Source organism: Manacus candei, unplaced genomic scaffold (assembly GCF_025592945.1).
Source record: "Manacus candei isolate 608988 ecotype Guabito, Panama unplaced genomic scaffold, ASM2559294v1 h1tg000071l, whole genome shotgun sequence".
Taxonomy (NCBI): Eukaryota; Metazoa; Chordata; class Aves; order Passeriformes; family Pipridae; genus Manacus; species Manacus candei.
The window spans coordinates 141,616-160,541 of record NW_026138119.1 but is presented as its reverse complement, the minus strand read 5'-3'; the positions used below and the strand labels follow the sequence as shown (position 1 = coordinate 160,541).

At 38.4% G+C, this 18,926-nt stretch overlaps 1 protein-coding gene across 8 annotated transcripts in view; it reads left to right on the top strand.

Annotated features, from left to right (window-relative positions):
- RALGPS1 (Ral GEF with PH domain and SH3 binding motif 1) overlaps positions 1–18,926 on the top strand; it is an 80,564-nt gene that overhangs the window by 53,967 nt on the left and 7,671 nt on the right. For 3 of the 8 annotated variants that reach the window (XR_007907752.1, XM_051807762.1, XM_051807764.1), the window contains 9 exons: positions 3–70; positions 11,280–11,406; positions 12,287–12,438; positions 13,631–13,682; positions 13,971–14,051; positions 16,174–16,279; positions 17,377–17,469; positions 17,644–17,749; positions 18,747–18,838. Coding sequence is in view for 6 of the 8 variants with exons in the window: in XM_051807762.1 (XP_051663722.1) it covers positions 3–70; positions 11,280–11,406; positions 12,287–12,438; positions 13,631–13,682; positions 13,971–14,051; positions 16,174–16,279; positions 17,377–17,469; positions 17,644–17,749; positions 18,747–18,838 (877 nt within the window). In the remaining 2 variants the exon portion in view is untranslated. Of the gene's footprint in view, positions 1–2; positions 71–4,314; positions 4,368–5,445; positions 11,407–12,286; positions 12,439–13,630; positions 13,683–13,970; positions 14,052–16,173; positions 16,280–17,376; positions 17,470–17,643; positions 17,750–18,746; positions 18,839–18,926 lie in introns of those variants that run through there. The other 5 variants (XR_007907753.1, XM_051807766.1, XM_051807765.1 and 2 more) reach the window with 5 other exon arrangements.

The following is an 18,926-nucleotide window of genomic DNA, read 5'->3' as shown; positions in this document are numbered from 1 at the left end:
AGATTGTCTTTAAGAATTGAGCCAGGTAACAGCTCTCCTCGACTGGTTTCCTCCAAAGAAGATCTTGCAGGTATAAAACATTGTTTGAAAACTTGAGTAAGGAAATAATTTAATTACAGAAATCCTTCACTGAAGTGTATGAGAAAACCCAGAGGTACATCAGTAGCATGAGTCAACAATAAGAATTGCTGACTTATTTAGAAACAGTTGCAGGTCAAGGGATGACACAGGGTGTTTGCTAGCATTGGAACAGATGTCAGATTGTGGAATTTTTCACAAATGCTTGTATTTTCATGATTATTTAATAAGTGATGAAAAAAGGGCCGTCTTTCGGTACAAACAAATCAGTGCAGTGAATAACATAGGAAATTGTCCTTTCAGATTTCTGTGTGATCATATAAATTTGAGACAATTTCATTGTGTAAAGCAGGAGAACAAAAGATTTGTAACAGCTTCTAGCAACATCTAAATAACTATGGTACCACCCATAAGTTGATCAAAACTAATCTTTTTATTTCTATGAACAGACTAAGCAAACATCAGACTGTATGAAATGTACCTACTGCTATAGGAGCCATTATCTCAAAAGCTGTTCTTTTTTAATCTCTTGAACCTGAATGGCCGATTTTCTGTCTCATTATGTTAAACCACATGCGAACGTAAAAGACTTACGGGGTCCAGACCACATCTGACAAGCAGTTTCATTTGGCATTCAAAGTGTCTTTTCTTCTCACTGAATGAGAGAAAGAAAAAGGAAGATACTAAATATGAGAGAAAAAAAAAAGGGGGTTTTTCATCTGCCTCCCAGGTCTTCATGTTGGCAGCTGTCAAATTACCATTTTTTTATAGGGAACCTCTTGTTTATCTCAGGAGTGTGATTGCTATTCCCAGAACTCGATAAACAGTTGACCTGGTCTTCAGTTTCTTCAGGAAGGTGCTTTCCCTCTTCCTGCTCAATGCTCAGTATTATTAATTGTTGTGGAATAGGAATAAGGAAATAGTTCAGGAGAAATTTTTTTTATTAGGTGAGTTCAAATGTAGTTGTTAATGAACACGTGCATTTGAAAGTTTACTTCTCTGTAGCAGCCACCACAGTGCTGTGCTCTGTGTCTGCAGTTGGAAAGTTGTTGATACCTTTCCAAGGTATCAGGCTTCTGCTGAAGTACCAGACCTCTGCTTAGCAGTGCCCACAGCACCAAGGCTGTCTCTCTGAACTCAGCCCCCTGCCAAGAAGGCCAGTAGGCTGGGTGTGGACAAGATGTTGGCAGGGGACATAGCCAGGACAGCTCATTCAAGCTGCCCAAAGAGATATTCCATACCATATGACGTGCTCATCAATGAAGGCTAAGAGAAAGGGGGGAGGGAGGCATTTGTTACTAAAGCATTTGTCTTCCTGAGTATCTGCTGCAACGCTTCGGTCAGACTGTGGCTGCTCATTGCCTGCTGATGGGAAGTAGAGGATAAAACATTTTTTTGTTTGTTTGGGTTTTTTTGCTTCTGCATGCAACCTTTGCTCTTCTGTGTTAGATTGCCTTTCTCTCAACTCACGGGGGGTTTTTGTATCTTGTTTTCTTCGCCCCATCCTGTGAAGGATGGAGAGTGATGGAACAGCTTGGTGGGTACCTGACAGCCAGCCAAGGTGAACCCACCACATCATGTCATACTTTCTTTTGCTTTTGTGATGATTAGCTTTTTCATACTAGGAACTTGAAACTAAGTCATTGCCTCTCATTACATATTTAAAGCAGACATATGAGTGAACTTTTTTGTTTTCTGGCTTTTGCTTTGTATTGCTCATGCTGACATGCTCAATATTTGGGCTTTGATGCTAACATTTCATTAGGGTGTTTATGGAATTTCTAACTTTGGTCATAGCAGCATAGTATGTGATCATTGCCAATACTCTGATTCTTAATCAAGGTCTGAGACTTTATTAGAACTATAAAGGAAGGCAATTAAAAATACAGTTCCAAAGTTGGAAACAGGAAGTTTGAACTCACCTGAACTAGGCAAGTAATATGGCATGATACTGCCTTGAGTTCAACTGGAGTCCACAAAATAATGATGACAATGTTCAGTAGTACCTACTCAATTGAATATGTGATCATGTGGTATCTGGCAGTATTAAGAGAGGATGAATTTTCCCTTCTAAGTCTGCAGTGACCCGATGTGCTCTGTAAGGTTGCTTTGTTGAGAGTGAGAATTAATGTGATGACTAGAAACCAAGTGCTGACTCATTCCTATTGCTCTGTTTTTCTCTTAATATTTCCTTCAAAAGCTTGACCAACTTGTGGGCTGCTGTATTTCTTGCTCAGCTAGAGAGTTTTCACTTACTGCCAGTTAGACAATGAATGCCATCAGCATTTTGTAATACTGACAGGAATTTTTCAGTGACCTGCACCTATGTGGCTGCAAAAATGCTACTAAAGGGAATCCGGTGTATTTTACTGAAAAAACAGATTTATTTCTGGAGAAGGTTAGTTAAGTAAGTTAGCATGAATTTAAATTGAAATTTAACTAAGCGTGAAGGAAATAATTTGTTGTTTATTCCACAGCATTAGTAAATAGAAATATAACCATATGGTAGTCTTAAATAATTCTGAGCTAAAATACTCAAATATCAGTAATGATATATTTGACTGTGGAGAATTAAAAATAGCACATTTGCAGGTATTTCAGTCAGTTTTATTTGGTTTCAAATTATAGCTTGAGATTAATTCCACTTCAAACGTTGTGCATCATAAGTAAGTCCTTTGCAGTCAGCAAGCTGTAATGATAATAGATGATCTCAAAGGGCTTTGGGCAGTAGTTTAATGTTCCAGTCAATAGTTTTAGTCATGTGAGTCTCATTATAGTAATTTTAAGGTAAAATAAAGGTTCTTGGCCCATAAGGACAGTCATCAGTTCAGTTCTCTCAACAATCCAAAAGGTAATATGTTCCTAATAGCAGTTAGTCTAGTTGAGTTCTCCCTGTGACATGCTGCATCCTCACACAGGTCGGTGTGTGTTTCCAGAGACAGAAAAAAAACTCGGTATCATTGGTAATAATTCCAAAGTCCATAATGGACTTAAGTGCAGGGAATAGTGTCATGTTCATGTCCTAAAGTATAATTGTTTGTGTTCATGATGGAAATGGATTTTACTTGCCAGCACTGCGACTTTATCTTCTACTGAGTTTTCTCTCTTTCAAAAGAATATTAACAGTTTACCCTAGCCAGGGACATTGTGGTTTTCTTTTTTTTCCCCTTAAAGTATCTTTATGAGTGTTGGGCTCAATAAAAACAGTTAAATCCTACAGTATTTCTGGAAAGTACTGGAGAAAAACCATGTGTCCATTTTCCACTTTGTTTGCCAACTGGTTTTCCAGTAAATTTGAACAGGAGGTAGGCATCTGATTAAAGTGACTGTCTCACAACAAGCTATGTTTTGTATATTTGTGGCTAAGAGAGTCTCATTTAATTACCAATGCATATATAATTGTGAATAGTGCTTTCACAGGAAGATTTTATATCTTCCATGATGCTGCAGAGATTCTTGTCTCTTGCAAACAGCACTTAAAAAGGAGCTTTAAGCAGTTTAGCTGAATGCTTTCAGGAACTGTGTGATTCACACAGCTTCCTTGGCAGCAGCTTTTCATTCTGCCTTGCTGTGGTTTGAGAGAGAGAGAGAATGTAGCTGGAGAGCTTATAGTATGCTAACTGTTCACAGTTTCCAGTTGAATTAGCTGTAAAAGACATCTGTGTTCCTGCAGTGTTGGCTGGAAGGTGCTTGGCATTTATGGTACGGCTGTTAGGTTGTTTTGGAAGGTATAACTCAATACATTTTCCCAGAACAAAAGAAGATTTAATGCAGTATATGGTAAATAAGTTAGTCTTCTGAGCATCCGAAGTTCCTCAGAATTCGCGCACACAAAGTGTCGCTCAGGAGAGAAAACTTTATGTATGTTCTGTATTATCATGTTGCTTTGAAAAGTTTAGGGCACAGTGCTAATCGAAATTTAGAGAGTGGATACTCATTCTCTGAAATATACCATGTTTATCCTGTCTTGAAGAACAATATAAACAGTTAAAGTAATATTAAAATAATTATCCAGAAAATTGTGTCTAATACTAAGTGAATCAAAGACCGATCTTAACGATTCTGTGATTTTTAACAAACCCCTTCATTGAAGTAGCATTTAACATTAGAGTTAGCGTTGAAGTTAGCAACAGCGAGGCCTCCGCTGTGGGTAGCCCTTATTTTGGGGGTTTTGTTATGCAGTAGTCAGGGATGGACCCTCACCCCCTCCCTTTTTTTTCTTTTTTGTTCCCCAAGTAGGTCTTTTTGAGCCATCCTACCAGGAATATGGAGTAATTAATCTGAAACAGGTATATTCTCTTCTTTGTTATTGGGGTAAAATTCAGCCTTTTGTGCTGTGTCCATTCAGCTTTGACAGGTAGCTCATAAAGAACTTTTAATATGTATTTTAATTACTTAGAAGAGGTAAATTTATTGGATGTGGAGTATGTGTTATGTAGGAGTTGAAAATGTAGAAACAGAAGAAAGAAAGACTGGGATGTTTGCACATTTATAACTCTCTGAAGTAGGTATACTACACTGGTGATACCTCTACAGCAGTCCCAGAATTTTAGAATAAAACCCTCCCACCCTGTCGTTTTCTATGTAAACACTGAGTTTGACATTTAGTTTTCCATTTGTTTTACTGGTTGCTTTGGCAACTAAGAAATAGTTTTCGCTAAGTGCATTAGCAGCCAATCATTCTGTGGAAATGAGGATTGTCTAATCCTTGTGCAAGTTCTTGGCCATTGCTTCATGTGCAGTGTCTGCTTTTCTTACACGGGACTTAAGGTGGAAATGGAAGAACTAAGTTTTCTTTACATAAATTTACAGACTGTCCAGGAAACTTTGCTCTTTCATTTCCAATCTCTTCCTCTGTGATACTTTCCAGACAAATTTTTACAAGTCATTGGAGTATTTTTGAAACAAATTAATACCAGACAAATCTGTGGGATTCACATGTTATCAACCACTAAATCCAACTGGAATTAATGTACTTGGGCTTTTTCTTAGTATACCAAAGGTCCACCAAAATTGTAGAAGCATTTTCTATCAAAACAAATACAAAGTTTCCAAGGAGAGAATGATCATGCTCAGTTTTTAATTTGATCACTTTCTATTACTTTCTGTGACTTCCTTATCAAAAAGCCTAATGTCCTAATTCATTGATGCTTATTTTAACTACCAAGCTGTTACTCCCAAGGAATGCTATGAACATGCAAAACAGCCAGAGGATTCGGGGCTTTTCTGTGCTGTTTTTTGGGGGTTTAGTTGTTTTTGGTTTTGACTCTTTTTTTCACAGCAGTCACCTGAAATAGTTTTCCTGTAAAAAGTTGGGGTTTCTTTTATGAATTGGTTAATGTATTTGGTTAAACCCAAACTTCACAGTTTCCCTGCAGCTAGGCTCTCACAATGGGTATGTCTTCACTGCCAATCTGGATGTCACCCAAGCCCATACACTGCTCTGCAGATCCAACTGCAAAAAAAGTCAACATTTTTGCTGAAGTGCAAGTCTGAGTTTTGCATGTTCCACTGGTGCAGAGTAAGTAACACAAATGCTGACAATTAGTGACACCTGAAGTCAGAAGTATCACTTCTACCCAGGAAGCATTTGAAGGAATTAGACTCAGGTGTGCAGTCAGAAGGACGTGTGTGTGTGTGTGTGTGTGTGTGTGTGTGTGTGTGTGTGTGTGTGTGTGTGTGTGTGTGTGTGAGAGTGAGAGTGAGTGTGAGTGTGAGTGTGAGTGTGAGTGTGAGTGTGAGAGAACTTTTGGGGAGCTTGGGGGAGCACAGAGAGGTGCAACCAAGGACTCAGATTCTTGTTCTTAGTTTGCTCTTGTCTGAGAAGCAGCCATAACAAACAAGTCTCTTACACGTTCTATGTGTTAGTAGGCTTTCATTGAATTGTAAAGCAATACTCTGAAAATTAAAACTGTTCTTTTACAATAGCTGTCATTCTAGGTTTAATTTTTGGGTGTCATTTTTGATTCTGTGCACAAAATTCTTCTTAAGTTCTTTATTGTGTGTTTTGTGAGTAGGTCTTTCTCTTTGAAAGTTTTAATTATCACCCACTGACTTTGGTTACAATGGAAACAGAACAGTAAAAATTTACAGCGAAGATTTAACTAGAGAGTCTGTGACTTGGAATGTCTTTATTAAGTTTTAGAAACAGAGCTGGTAAGTATCAGTTTTATTTCTTAGCTGCTCACCAGAAAATAGTGAATAGTTGAGACTGTTTTACCTTCCTGAAAAATCCCTCAGTTCTTCATCATATAATATGCAATTCATTTTCAGTTTTCTGTTTGCATGTCTAGTACTGGCTTATTGATAGCTTTCTACTGGAGAAAAATTGTGAACTGTAATTCCCTCACTCTGTTGCTTTTTTTAAAACCTCTGGAGACTGTAAATGTTCACATGTTTTACTGAAGGATTGCAAAAGTAATGTTCATTTATAACATTTGAAGGATTATTCATGGAAAAATTATGCAAAGGAAAAAACAGTGAGATCCTTTGGGATATGTGTAAACTTTTCCAAATGTTCTTGCCACAGATCTCAGAACAGCACTCAGCTCACTCTGATGAAGTTGTCTCACGTTCCCTAACACAAACAAATTTTTAATAATGTTTTAATATTTTTATAATTTTTTTTGTGCATGTCAGCATAATCTTGAAAATGATGCTGAGAAATAATGAAAACCAAACTAACCCTTGTTCATGCCAGCTGACTGGAAAATCCTACTAAGAGTGCTTTGTCTCCATGAAAGGCAAAATAACAGAATAGCAATCATGGTAACAGTATGCACTAGGAGTGGAGCCAGGAGAGTAAAGAGGAGAGTTAGCAGTAGCAGATGACTTCACTTATTGGAAAAAAGGGGCAAAATAACTCCATCTCAAATGAATTTAAATATTTGAATTTTGTTATCAGCAGTATTGGGCATAGCTTCCCCAGCTAATTGCTCAACAGTCTGGTATGTCCATGAACATCCCTTGGTGCAGTTTTCATCAGTGTCTCGCCACTTATCCTCTTTGGCATCCTTCTTGGCACAGGCTCTCTTTGTCTCTTACCCCTTTACAGAAATGGGGTCATCTCCCCTCTGCCCCTTAACTCATGCTGACACTCTCTGTACCCCACACTTGCTGCCCTGAGAGTGCCCAGCAGCACAGATCCTGCCTGACAGAGCTCTAAAATTCACCATTCTTCTTCGTAAACATTTGGCAGCAGAGCAGATGCAAAGACTTTGTAAAGGTTTTTAAGTTCAGATTCTTTTTATCTTAGCAAGGGTTAACAGAGCCAAACTGTATATCTTTCCCTCTCTTGCCTTGGAGATGAGAATATGCAGAACTACATTGAGTATGAATTAGAGTAAGTCGCAGAATCACAGAATGGGTCGGGTTGGAAGGGCCCACAGTGGGTCATCTGGTCCAACCTCCCTGCTCCAGAAGGGTCATCCCAGAGCACATAGCACAGGGTTGTGTCCAGATGGTTCTTGAATGTCTCCAGTGTGGGAGGCTCCACATCTTCTCTGGGCAGCCTGTTCCAGTGGTTGGTCAACCCAGGCCCATTTCCTCCTTTCCCAGGACTGTTACAAGCAGTTTTGGTTGCCATATATAACAGTAAGGAAGCCAGGCTGTTAGCTTAGGTTGTAAGGCTCTTCTACCTATTTCCACAAATTCTGTCACCCTTGACACATTTCACCTTAAGCCAGGCAGTATTTTTACATGAACTGAAGTTTTGTTTCCTAGTACTATTTTCAATCTGAGATGTGCAGTCCTTTTAGATATACGACTTGATTTTTAAGTAATTGTTTTTTTAACAAACCTTTTCTGTTCTGAAGCTATCCAGGTAATAAAAACTCTTTCTTAAATCAAGTTATAATGATCAAATTTGAAATATTTTTGTGTTGCATTCATATTACTGGAAATTTCACTCCATGTTCCCCAAGCGGGGTGTCTAATTTGAAAAAAAAAAAGGGAGTATAGAGTGAAACCTCTCAAACAGTTCTTTTCTTGCTTGATGTGTTAATCTTTTTAGGTTATAATAGCGGTAACATTTGAGCCTACCTCAAGTCAAATCCAACTAACTTTGATTTTGTAATGGCTCGATTGTGTAAGCACCGGACTTGTTATTTTGCTGTTCTTTCTCTAGGTAAAGTGGTTTTGATGCAGTCCCAGGCTTTGTGTCAATATCAATGTTTTAGAATCAGTCATCAAATAGTCTTACTGCTTTCAGCTCTGTGACTCTCCACAGTGAGAAACTTAAACCTTTAAACTATTATGTATTACAAAATTTAACAGTTATTTTTACATGTGGCACGGGGTCTGTGGGAAAAAGCACTGCACTGTACTGGTATTCATTTAGGGCTGTGCCTTAAGATACTCTTTCAGAGGCTGTAGTTTCAGCAGTTTGTTAAACATAATGATTCGGTATCACTCAGTGAACTTAGAAGAACTTAATGTCATACACTTAAAGAACTTAATGCAAATTGGGATTTAGAACTGGCACTAGAAAGACCTGAAGGACGCAGCAGGAAGTAATATAAAAATGAACAAATCTTGCAGCTAATTTAAGGGACAAGCCTTGGAGTAGCCACTGTTTATGCTGAGTTTCAGATTAAACTCTTACTGACAAATGCTCATAATTTTCAGGAAAATTCTTTTTTAGCTGCCACTATCTTCATACTGGGTCTCAGTTCCAATTTATTTTAAGCTTCTTAGCTGGTAATAAACAGCTCAGTAGTTCTAATTTTACTGTTCACAAATTGAAAAGTATCTGATGGAAAGGCACTACAAACAAAGCATGTAGAGTGCTCCTCTTTGGGAACCTAGTCCATCAGAAGGACTGGAGGTTTTCAAACTTAAGAGCTTGTAATCATTTCTGAAACTTCTGAATGCATTTGTTTTGTCTCTGCATAAATTTTAAAAATTTAATGAAAACTTGCGGTAGAAGACTTTAGTGAAATATATATTCTTGCTATTAATGCGGCAGATAAGATTTTCAGACCTAACAATGAAATATGAATCCATACACTTTTTACACTAAACTAGGCATCACATAATTTTGCTCAGATTCATACTTTTTCTGTTCTAACTTGTGCTTAGCCTCCATGGTAGAAAGGGAAGATGAACTCTGTTGGTTTCAGGGAAGAAGTTTCCAATATCATATTACGGCCTAAATGCATAAAAGTTTTAGTTGAAAATACAGCAGAACATTGTACTTGGCCCTTTCCAGTCTCCCAAGTGTGTGTCACTGGTTGAATCTCTGGATCAAGTAATGATTGAAAGTGCATTTTTTAATGTGGTCATGTGGCCATTTAACATAAGACCTTCTCTGAAGGTGCAAATGCCAGTAACTGATGCTACTGGTGTCATTTTTCACATGTAGCAAAGACAGGCAGACAAAAATGCTATTGTATATAACTTGGTATATAGGAATAAGGTAGAAAACAGGATTAAGAACTATTTTTTCTTTTTGTTCTCCTACTAAATTGATGACCCAGTAGTGATCTTACTGAAGTTTCCTCTAATGAGCTTGTTCTTCCTCTGTTGCTAGAAGCAGTTTCCTATTTTTATTTATCCTGAGGCTCCCTTCATTGTTAATTAAACAGCACCATGAACAGTTTGCTCAAATGTGCAGAACACTGTGGATTAAATTTTTCCTCTTACTGCTAGGGGAAAAACCTTTGCAATTCTTCGTAGTTACGACCCAGTTTGTGGTGAAATTCCAGAGACTAGGCTATGGGGAAATAAAAATACAAGTAATTTGTGATTAATTTTTGTATTTCATACAACTTGATACAGTGAGTATGGATAATAAATCGTCTTGTGTTTATTTGTATTATTTTTTGCCTCTCACTGGGAAAAACTCACTACTGGTTCTCCTATTTCTTCTTATGTCTCATTAATCCTCCGTTCAAGGCAGAAGAAGTTGTTAAATAAATTCTGTGCTTGGGGAGAGATGGAGTAGCCTATATAACAGACAGAAACATGGAATATCTCAAGTTGGGAGGGACCTATAAGAATCACTGAGTCCAACTTCCTGCTCCTTACGGGGCTACATAAAACTAAATTATATCACTAAGAGTGTTGTCCAGACGCACCTTGTACTCTGACAGGTTTGGTGCCACTTCTCTGGGAAGCCTCATCCAGTCAGTGACCACTCTCTCAGAGCCATTTCTGTTGAAGGTGTACCTTCACATCCTGTTGTCAAACTGTGCCCTGTGATGTTGAGGGTTTGTTTTATTTTTTTTTCTTCTGTTCCAGTTTATCACTTGAGGTCAGACACTTCTGTAAAGATTCTGAGGATAATTGCATGTGTTTTTTCATGTCACAAAGTTTCTCTTAAAGGGCTGTGGTTAGAGGTCAGAAGCTGACTAAGCTGAGGTTGCTGGAGCCTCCAAGAAGTGATTCTTTTAACGTAGAAGAAAGTCTGTTCTGCTGCTAGCTGGGCTGTACCAAGGAAAAGATATGGGGCAGGCAGCCATTTTCATGACCACTTTCATCACAAGCACCAGTGCCATAACTATGTGTTTAAAAGTGAAATCTCAAGCCAAGAATAGCATTGCATTTACTGAGGATGGTGATAGGTTGTGTTGCTCTCCACTGTATGGCAAAGTTCACTGCCAGCCTTTTGTGAACAGGATCAAGGAACTGGAACAAGAACATTTCATCCATGTTTTCTGTGAGGCCTCATAAAATCTGTAAAATGAGTGTAAGAATGATTGCAGTGAGACATCTCTAGGGCTCATAGATGATTGAGAAGTAATGCATTTGTCTGGCCATTAGATAAATTAAAAGCCTCTGCTTTCTCTTACATGCTCAAGCTATGAGTCAGTATGAGCAGATTGTTTAGAGTTTATTCACAACATGAAGTTGTGAACAAAATTCAAAACATGTGTGAACATTCCTGCTCACACCCAAAGTACAAACTGACTTCATGGTTCTACATATTACACTTTGGCACATCCAGCTGTTGTAAGGATGCCAAGATTTTTTGTAGTTCATTGTTAAAAGTATGAGCAAAACTGTAAAAAACTACTTTCGGAGAGTTCAAGCATATAGAGATGAATTTATAACAAAAATGGATGGTTAACCCTGATGTTCAAGACACAGTGCTTCAGAAATGGTGCCTTTGGGTTATCTGTAACAATTCATTTTAAACATACCAGCCCACAAAATTTCTGAGGTTTGCACCAGTTCAGTGTTAAATGATCTTTGTCTTTTAGGTCCGTCCGACATGTCAGCAATTGTGAAATTCAACAGGAGACCCACGTGTCCTGATGCCTCAGTAGCAGCAAGTTTCCCTACGCCTCCTGTGCCGAGGCACCGGAAGAGTCACAGCCTGGGGAACAAGTACGTACTCCCAGCTATCTCAGCTTGGGCAGTTTAATGCATCACAAATGTTTAAGATAGCAGCAGAACAGGTGGTATTTGTCCTTTCCATTTCTTGTATTGCAAGAGTGTGTCAGGCTTTACTGTGTATTCTCTAGGTTTTCTCTTGACACTTTGTTATTTTTGCTTACTTTTTTTTTGTTATTCCTGCTGGTGCCAGGCATTGGCAGTACTTGAAAGCTGCATATCCACTTTGGTCTATGGATTCCTGTTGTGCATAACTTTTATTTGTTTTCTTTTGTTTTTTAAACATCTTGCTGATACATCTAAGGAAGCTTATTAGCTTGGTACACCTTATTTAGGGAAGGTACACCTTATTTTTGCACTGTTTTACCTGGGTGCTATGGATTAGAAACATTTTTCTCTACCATTTACCTAGCTAAGTGAGAGCACCTGCTCCCCAGTTAAGGTTTCAGCATCTACCAAATTTCACAATTAAAGGGGTTAGGGGAAGAGAAGTTCATGTGACTTGTCCCAGGTCACGGAGCAATGGTGTGTTAGTTCAGCTTAGTGAAAGACCACCAAGCAGTGACTTAGCTGGATTCTCCTTTTTCTACTTCTGCTGCCACCAAGGGTGTTCGGGTTTTGTACAGAGAGGAGTCAAAAAACTTAAAACTTCCCAGCTGCAGAAATTTAATAATTGTTATTGACAAAGAGCAGTAAAATCTGAAACTTGTATTGGTAGTCAAGGAGCATCTGTACAGTAAATGGTACCATTTAATTGCCTGCTTGTTAATATCCTGCTGATGAGGCAGAGGCTGAGTGGAAATACTGTGAGCCACGGGTGGCTGTTGGATGACATAAGAGGGGTTTCATGTTCTTCTCTTCCTCCCTGTTCCAGTATGATGTGTCAGCTGAGTGTCGTGGAGAGCAAAAGCGCCACCTTCCCGACGGAGCGGCCGCGGCACCTGCTGGATGACAGTGTCCTGGAGTGTCACAGCCCCGCGCGCGGACACGCGCCCAGCGTGCGCCTGGCCAACGGCCTCTCCAGAGGTACCGGCACCCCTACCCTGTCCCAGGGCGCTGGAGACTCACAGGGATACCCAAAAGTAGGGAATTAGGAAGGTCATTAGCAACCATGCAAAGACTGGTTGCTTTCATGGAAGAAGGTAGATCAGAACTGCTGCCCAGATAGCTGTTGACATTACCCCAGCTTTCTTCAGTTGCCCACTGATGTTTTTGGTAAAAGTGACATGAAGGAGGGATGGTTTTGTAGATGCTTGGTTTGTGACACAAAGTGTTTGTCAGACTTCACCAGGGAAAAAGCAGGATGATATATATTTTGAAACCTGCCTTTTCACAAAGAAAACTTTAATTTTAACTATATGTTTTAGAAGATGGGAGAGTAGTTTAGTTGTGCTCTCTGAGACTTCAGAAGAAATGTAAAATGCACACATTATGATATCATAATTAATAAAACAATTATTATAATAGCAACAGTGATCAAGAATCTATTCTAAGCATGAGAAAGCCACTTTTTAAGTGACTCAGGTTATTTCTAGAATAGGAAATAGACTCTGAAAGATAGAACATTACTTGACCAAGAGTTAGACACTGAGATGATCTTTGCTCTTCTGAAATACAGGCACAACTCACTGTGCTAAAACTGAGCATTAGAAAATCAGTCCTGGACAAATTAAAACTGTGAGCTAAATGGTTGTGCCAGGAAAGGAGGGACAAATTGGTCATAGGATTGGAGGAGAAGCAGGAACTGTTGCAATGAATGCCATCATATTTATTTGTCATGACTCCTAGCAGCAGCATACAGCTAACATATCCTCTATTACAGGTGTGCTTGCTTATTGAAAACAAACAATGATATAATGTCTAATAACTTTAATCAACTTACAGATGTTGTCTTACAAAGGAACTGGATTTTATGTTCCTGAAGTGCTCAGCTTCTGAAGGAAAAACAGCAAAATGAAAATTAAAGCATCATGTAGATGTCTGGTATTTAAACACAGCAGTAATGCGAGTTATCAGTGAGATATTGTAAATGGGGAGGCTCATGTTAAGCCTCTTCCAGCTAAAGATTTTACCATGAACTCTAAACACTTCAAAACATGACTTGAGTAAGCAATTCCATGGTACTATATAAAGAGTATTCTGGTGATCCATATACATTGGCTTTGTATTTTCCCATGGGTGGTTTTCTTACTCCTTCTCTGTACTACTCTCTTTCTAGATAGCAGTGAAAGCTCAGAATTTAGTGAGGAGCTGCCGTCAGGGCTTGAAAGGTGAGTTAGTCTTCATGTACACTCACTGAGCACTCTGCAGACTTAGCTAAGAAATTCACAAATGGTCCCTGACATAGGTAAGCCCTAAATCAATAGTTATTTTTATCAAATTATTATAGTTAGGAAAACAATGGCAAACTTTTTAAAATAAAGCACTGTAAAGGTTTTGTGTTTTTCTTCCCGTGGACCTGAAAAGATTGGAAGCTATCTCTGTCATGTTTACCAAACCCTAATTGTTGAAGTCGCAGACTAGAATTTCCCTCATCAGATATTTGCATTCACAAACAGGGGTCGTTTATATGCCACACTGGGTCCTAACTGGAAGGTACCGATCCGGAATTCTCCTAGAAGTCGAAGCTGTGTCTACAGGTACAGTTCGGGTTCTGCCTTGCTCCGTGTATGGTGCTAAATCCATTTGGGTCTCTACGCTTTCCTAGAAGCATAATGTATTTTGTGTCCAGATATCTTTGTATGACCGTAACACCTCACAGGAGTCTCCCCTTCCTGCTTGTAAAAATTCCTGTTAATGCTAAAGCAGGTATATGGCCCATTCAGATGAAATTCAGTTTTGCTATTGATTTAACTCATTATGTAGCTATTGATTTAACTCATTATGTCTGGATTCTGTTTTGCAGAAAACTAGGCTTTATTTAGGGGGTTATGACATTACAGAAGCAGGTTTGTCATGAAGGCCATCTCTGCCTCTTACAGAGATGTTAGGATACTTTTTTGACCTTTTCTCACAATCTATTTCCTGATTTGCAGGACAGCTACCCATAGCATCTATTTGTGTCAGAAATCTATAGTATGAAGTGTTTATTTTGTACAGTAAAGAGGTGTTACCTTGGACCCTGAGTAAGAGAGAGAATATCTGCAATGGCATATGTAGCAGGCACTCCCAATGTTGCTAGTCATTAAGACATGGACTTTTCAGGAGCAAGTAATCCATTTACAGACCAAAGAGAGGTGACATGGAAAATTGTAGGTAGTTTGAAGGATAAAAATCATTGTTTGCATCCATACCAGACCTGGACTTGGTAAATTCTGTGGCAATGGGAGATGAAGGTGTATGTATGAACAGTAAAGAAAATAGGGCCCTGAAACAGTATTCTGCAAACACTGTGATTTAGTTGGAGTTTAAATGCAGTCAAATTTTATTTTGTATAAATTAGTTTGCTTCAGCCATTGTAGAAATATTGATATAATGTGTAAATGTAATTACACCTGCTTTACCTGAGCCAGTAACGTCTGATAGCAGCACAAGTTAGAAGTTAGACAGGAATAAAAACACATACATTATAAATTAGTAAAGGAATACATTTTGGAATGGTATTTAAGCTATTATACCTGCTTCTGGAAAATACTCTCTTAACATGACCATGGTAGATTTGTTTCAAAAACATATACAGGCTAGAAATATAAATGTAAGGAGATAAAAATGTGAAACCCTAATAAATCCACAAAGAAGAATTATTCCCTAAAATACATTTCTTATGTTTGTCCACCATCAGGCAATTCTAATGCTTGTGTTCATTCTTCCAGTTCTGGGATCTTCTACTGCCTCCATCAGAAATGCAGAACTGGCCAGAATGCACATTAGCACAGAGCAGGCGGGTCTGTGCAATGGGGGAAGATGCCCCTGCCAGCTGGAAGGGCTGTGCTTGTCTAGGGACGATTATGTATGTCACCTGCACCAGCATGTGCTCATACTCATTTGGGGACAGAATAGTTTTCTTTCACAGCTGAAAGGTAGATCATACCCGTCCTTTTCCTTGTATTCATTATTAGACATGATTTAGTTGGCTCTGATAAACCTCATCGGTGCATATGAGAACATAAGTGTTGAGATTCCATGGCAGTGAAGAGAGGTTAGCACAGATAATTCTGACGGATCATCACAAACCAATCAGTGTTTAGTTGAGACATTGTTAATGACTGTTTGCATTTTGAACTTTGCCTGTACTTGGGCTCTTCCGTTGTAGCTCTTTCTCACTGTTGTATGTGGGAAGCTCTGTGTTCATCCTGGAAAAGCAAAAAAATATGTTAATCACTGTACAGTGAATTATTTGGCATTTTTATATGTAGTTTTCCAATTAGCCAAGGTAGTTTAATTTGATTTAAAGTTACATTTGTGGGAGCTCCTATTAACAAAATTTTAAACTGTAAATTTTCAGAAATCCAGATAATTTCTGTAATTTACTGGAATAAAAAAAGAAAATTGCTTGTTTTGCCTTTGACTTTGGGCTTCAGTACTTATTCTATTTTTTTTTCATATCTAAGCCCCCAGAATAGAACCTTTTGTTGATTTGCTATTTTGCAAAAATCCTGGTTCCTATTTGATAGCTAGGTTAGGAAAATATTCCAGAGTCAAGTGTCAGATGATATAATATATGTAATGCAGTGCAGGACAGATATATTTAGAGCTAAATTATATTGCTTACTTCTTGTCCTTATTTCCTCAAATACACAGAACAATGTTTTGTCTTTTCAGCCCAACAGGCACCTGCAGCTGCACAGCAGGTGGTTCCACAGGAGTCATTACCATGGAAGGGCCATTAAAAAGAAAAACACTGCTCAAAGAAGGCAAGAAACCTACTGTAAGTGATTCTAATTATAATTTTTCCTATGATTCTAATTCAGTAGTGGCTGGTTTAATTTTCAGGATTAGATTAAACCTGCAGCTTGATAACATGCAAAACAATGTTTTTATCAATTGTAAAGTAATTTTCTGATCAAAGTTACAACCAGGTTATAACAAGGTTGTAACCTTTGTGTGTCATTTGATCTGCAGCAGTTTTGCTTCTCCCTGCATTTCATTTGCAAGTCATGTCTCTGGCTGTAAGAGCAGGGCAGGGATGAGCAGCTGTGTAACCAGCAGGTATTGTTGTGAGGGCAAAAATAAATCTTGTGGCACTGCCTGACGACCTGGAGCATCCTGATATTTTCCAGCTAAATAACCCTGACAAAGGTAAATGTTGCAGTATGGGCATTGTCTACTTTGTCTGCAGTGTATTTCTGTGACAGGAAATAAGGTAATCTCTGTTAATGAGTTTGTGGATTACAGAACTTGCAGTGGCAGTCTCATAAAAGACTAAAGAGGGAGATCTTCAATACAGAATTTTCAAAGAAGAGTACAAATGCAATTGAACATATTTCTACAGTATACTGTGGTACTTCTGTGGTATCGCATTGAAATGGAAAGGCTGCAGGGCACCCACCCATAGCACAAAAGTCATGGCAATTCATACTTAATCTAAATTCGTGGGTTTCGCATGGTTCTAGTTCTGTGCATTTGGTAATTTTTTTGTTTTCTGTAGAGTTGATTGATATGTTTTACATGCAACTCTTCTGTTCAGAGCTAAAAGATTTGAAGAATTGCTGAGTTGTCATCTCAATAAATTTTATTGATCAAAAGTCTGAGATCTGTCCAGTAGAAGGCAACACACTATTTTGCTCTGAAACAATCGGTCCTGATGCTTTTATGAGATACCCAGCTTAGATGGATTGTATTCACAGCCAGCCATCCAAATTTAGGTAGCTGGGCTGATTTACACCAGAAGACACTCTTTATCTAACTCTCCATTCCTTGCTTCTGAAATTACCTTTGGTAGCACTGGGACTTGCTTGTGAATCGATTTTTGAGATGTTAGAGATATGCAGAGTTTTTCCTCATTTTTTTTCCTTTCTGATTCAGCTCTCCTCATGGACTAGATACTGGGTTATGCTTTCAGGATCAACTCTTCTGTACTTTGGAGCAAAATCTTTAAGAGGCACTGAAAGAAAACACGTAAGCTTTAAATTTATTCTAAACCCCAGAATTGGATATGCATAAGCAGATCTGGAAGGGTGTTGGAAGTGTACTTTCTGTTCTGGGCTAAAGCGTATGTTTGCACAACTTTTACAGTCAAAAGTTAATCCCTGCTACAGTCTCAACTGTGATTGACTTGTCTGTCTCTTCCAGTATAAATCTACACCTGGGAAAAAGGTCTCCATTGTGGGCTGGATGGTGGCACTGCCTGACGACCCAGAGCATCCTGATATTTTCCAGCTAAATAACCCTGACAAAGGTAGATATTGCAGGATGGACATTGTCTGCTTTAATTTCTGTGACAGGAAGTAGATTAGTGTCTCTTAATGAGTTTGTAGGTTACAGAACTTGCAGTTGCACTTATTTAAAATACTGAAGATGGAGATTTTCAATATAGAATTTTCAAGGGAGGGTACAAATTAAATTGAACATATTTCTACAATAGGCTGTGGTGCTTCTGTAGTGCCTACAGAGGTATTGCTTTATCTTGACAGATTTCTGCAAGTTTTGCAGAAATTCCCCAACCAGTGAAAAAGATTGCAGCATGTCCGTGTGTCCACATACTCTCATCTCCAAGTTTCTGAATAGCTTCCTTAAAATCAGTCAGTATCAAATCTTGACTTACATTAGGGCCAATTAAAATATCAAACCATTTACCAAAATAAGCCTTTTAAGTAATTATTAAATACTTTTTAATAATTAATTTTGAGGTGCCATAACTCTTTTCTCATGATTAAACTTGAAAAACTTCAAAAGACTAGGTAGCCCCCTGCAGTTATATTGCACTTCGAGTGGTTACTTACAGATTTTTGAGACTTCTTTCACTTTTCATGTTTTCGGCTTTGGTGCTGGATATGGATTTGCATCTACTGTATGAAGTGCATGATTGCAGGAAACAATTTGCGTGAGGACATTGAAGAAAGCTAAGTTTAGAAATAAGAAAAACTTCCTAAGAAGTCTTAATGAGAAGAAAGCCAGGCTTAAATTAGATGTGACCTAAGTCGTCCTTTCTGTGGCTATAATTTGGCCTTTCTGCCTGTGAGACTATATATGGTTCTCATACTTGCTTCGACAAGGATTGTTGGATAAACATGCCTCACATGGGCTCTGTTATATGAACAGCATCATATCTGAGCATTTGAGATGCAAATTAATTTAACAGTTTACTTCAGGACTTTGGCTTCTGCACAGAAATCAGAATCCTGTGGAAGTACCTGTCTGCAAATTTAGAGCCTTTGATTTTCTTATTTTTGTAGGCAATGTTTACAAGTTCCAGACTGGCTCAAGGTTTCATGCAATATTATGGCATAAGCATTTGGATGATGCGTGCAAAAGCAACAAGCCTCAGGTAAGGTTGTGAAACTTATTTCTACCCACTTTTTCATGTTTTACAGAAAATCCTTATTAGAAAAGGTACCTCTTTTCAATCTCTGTGC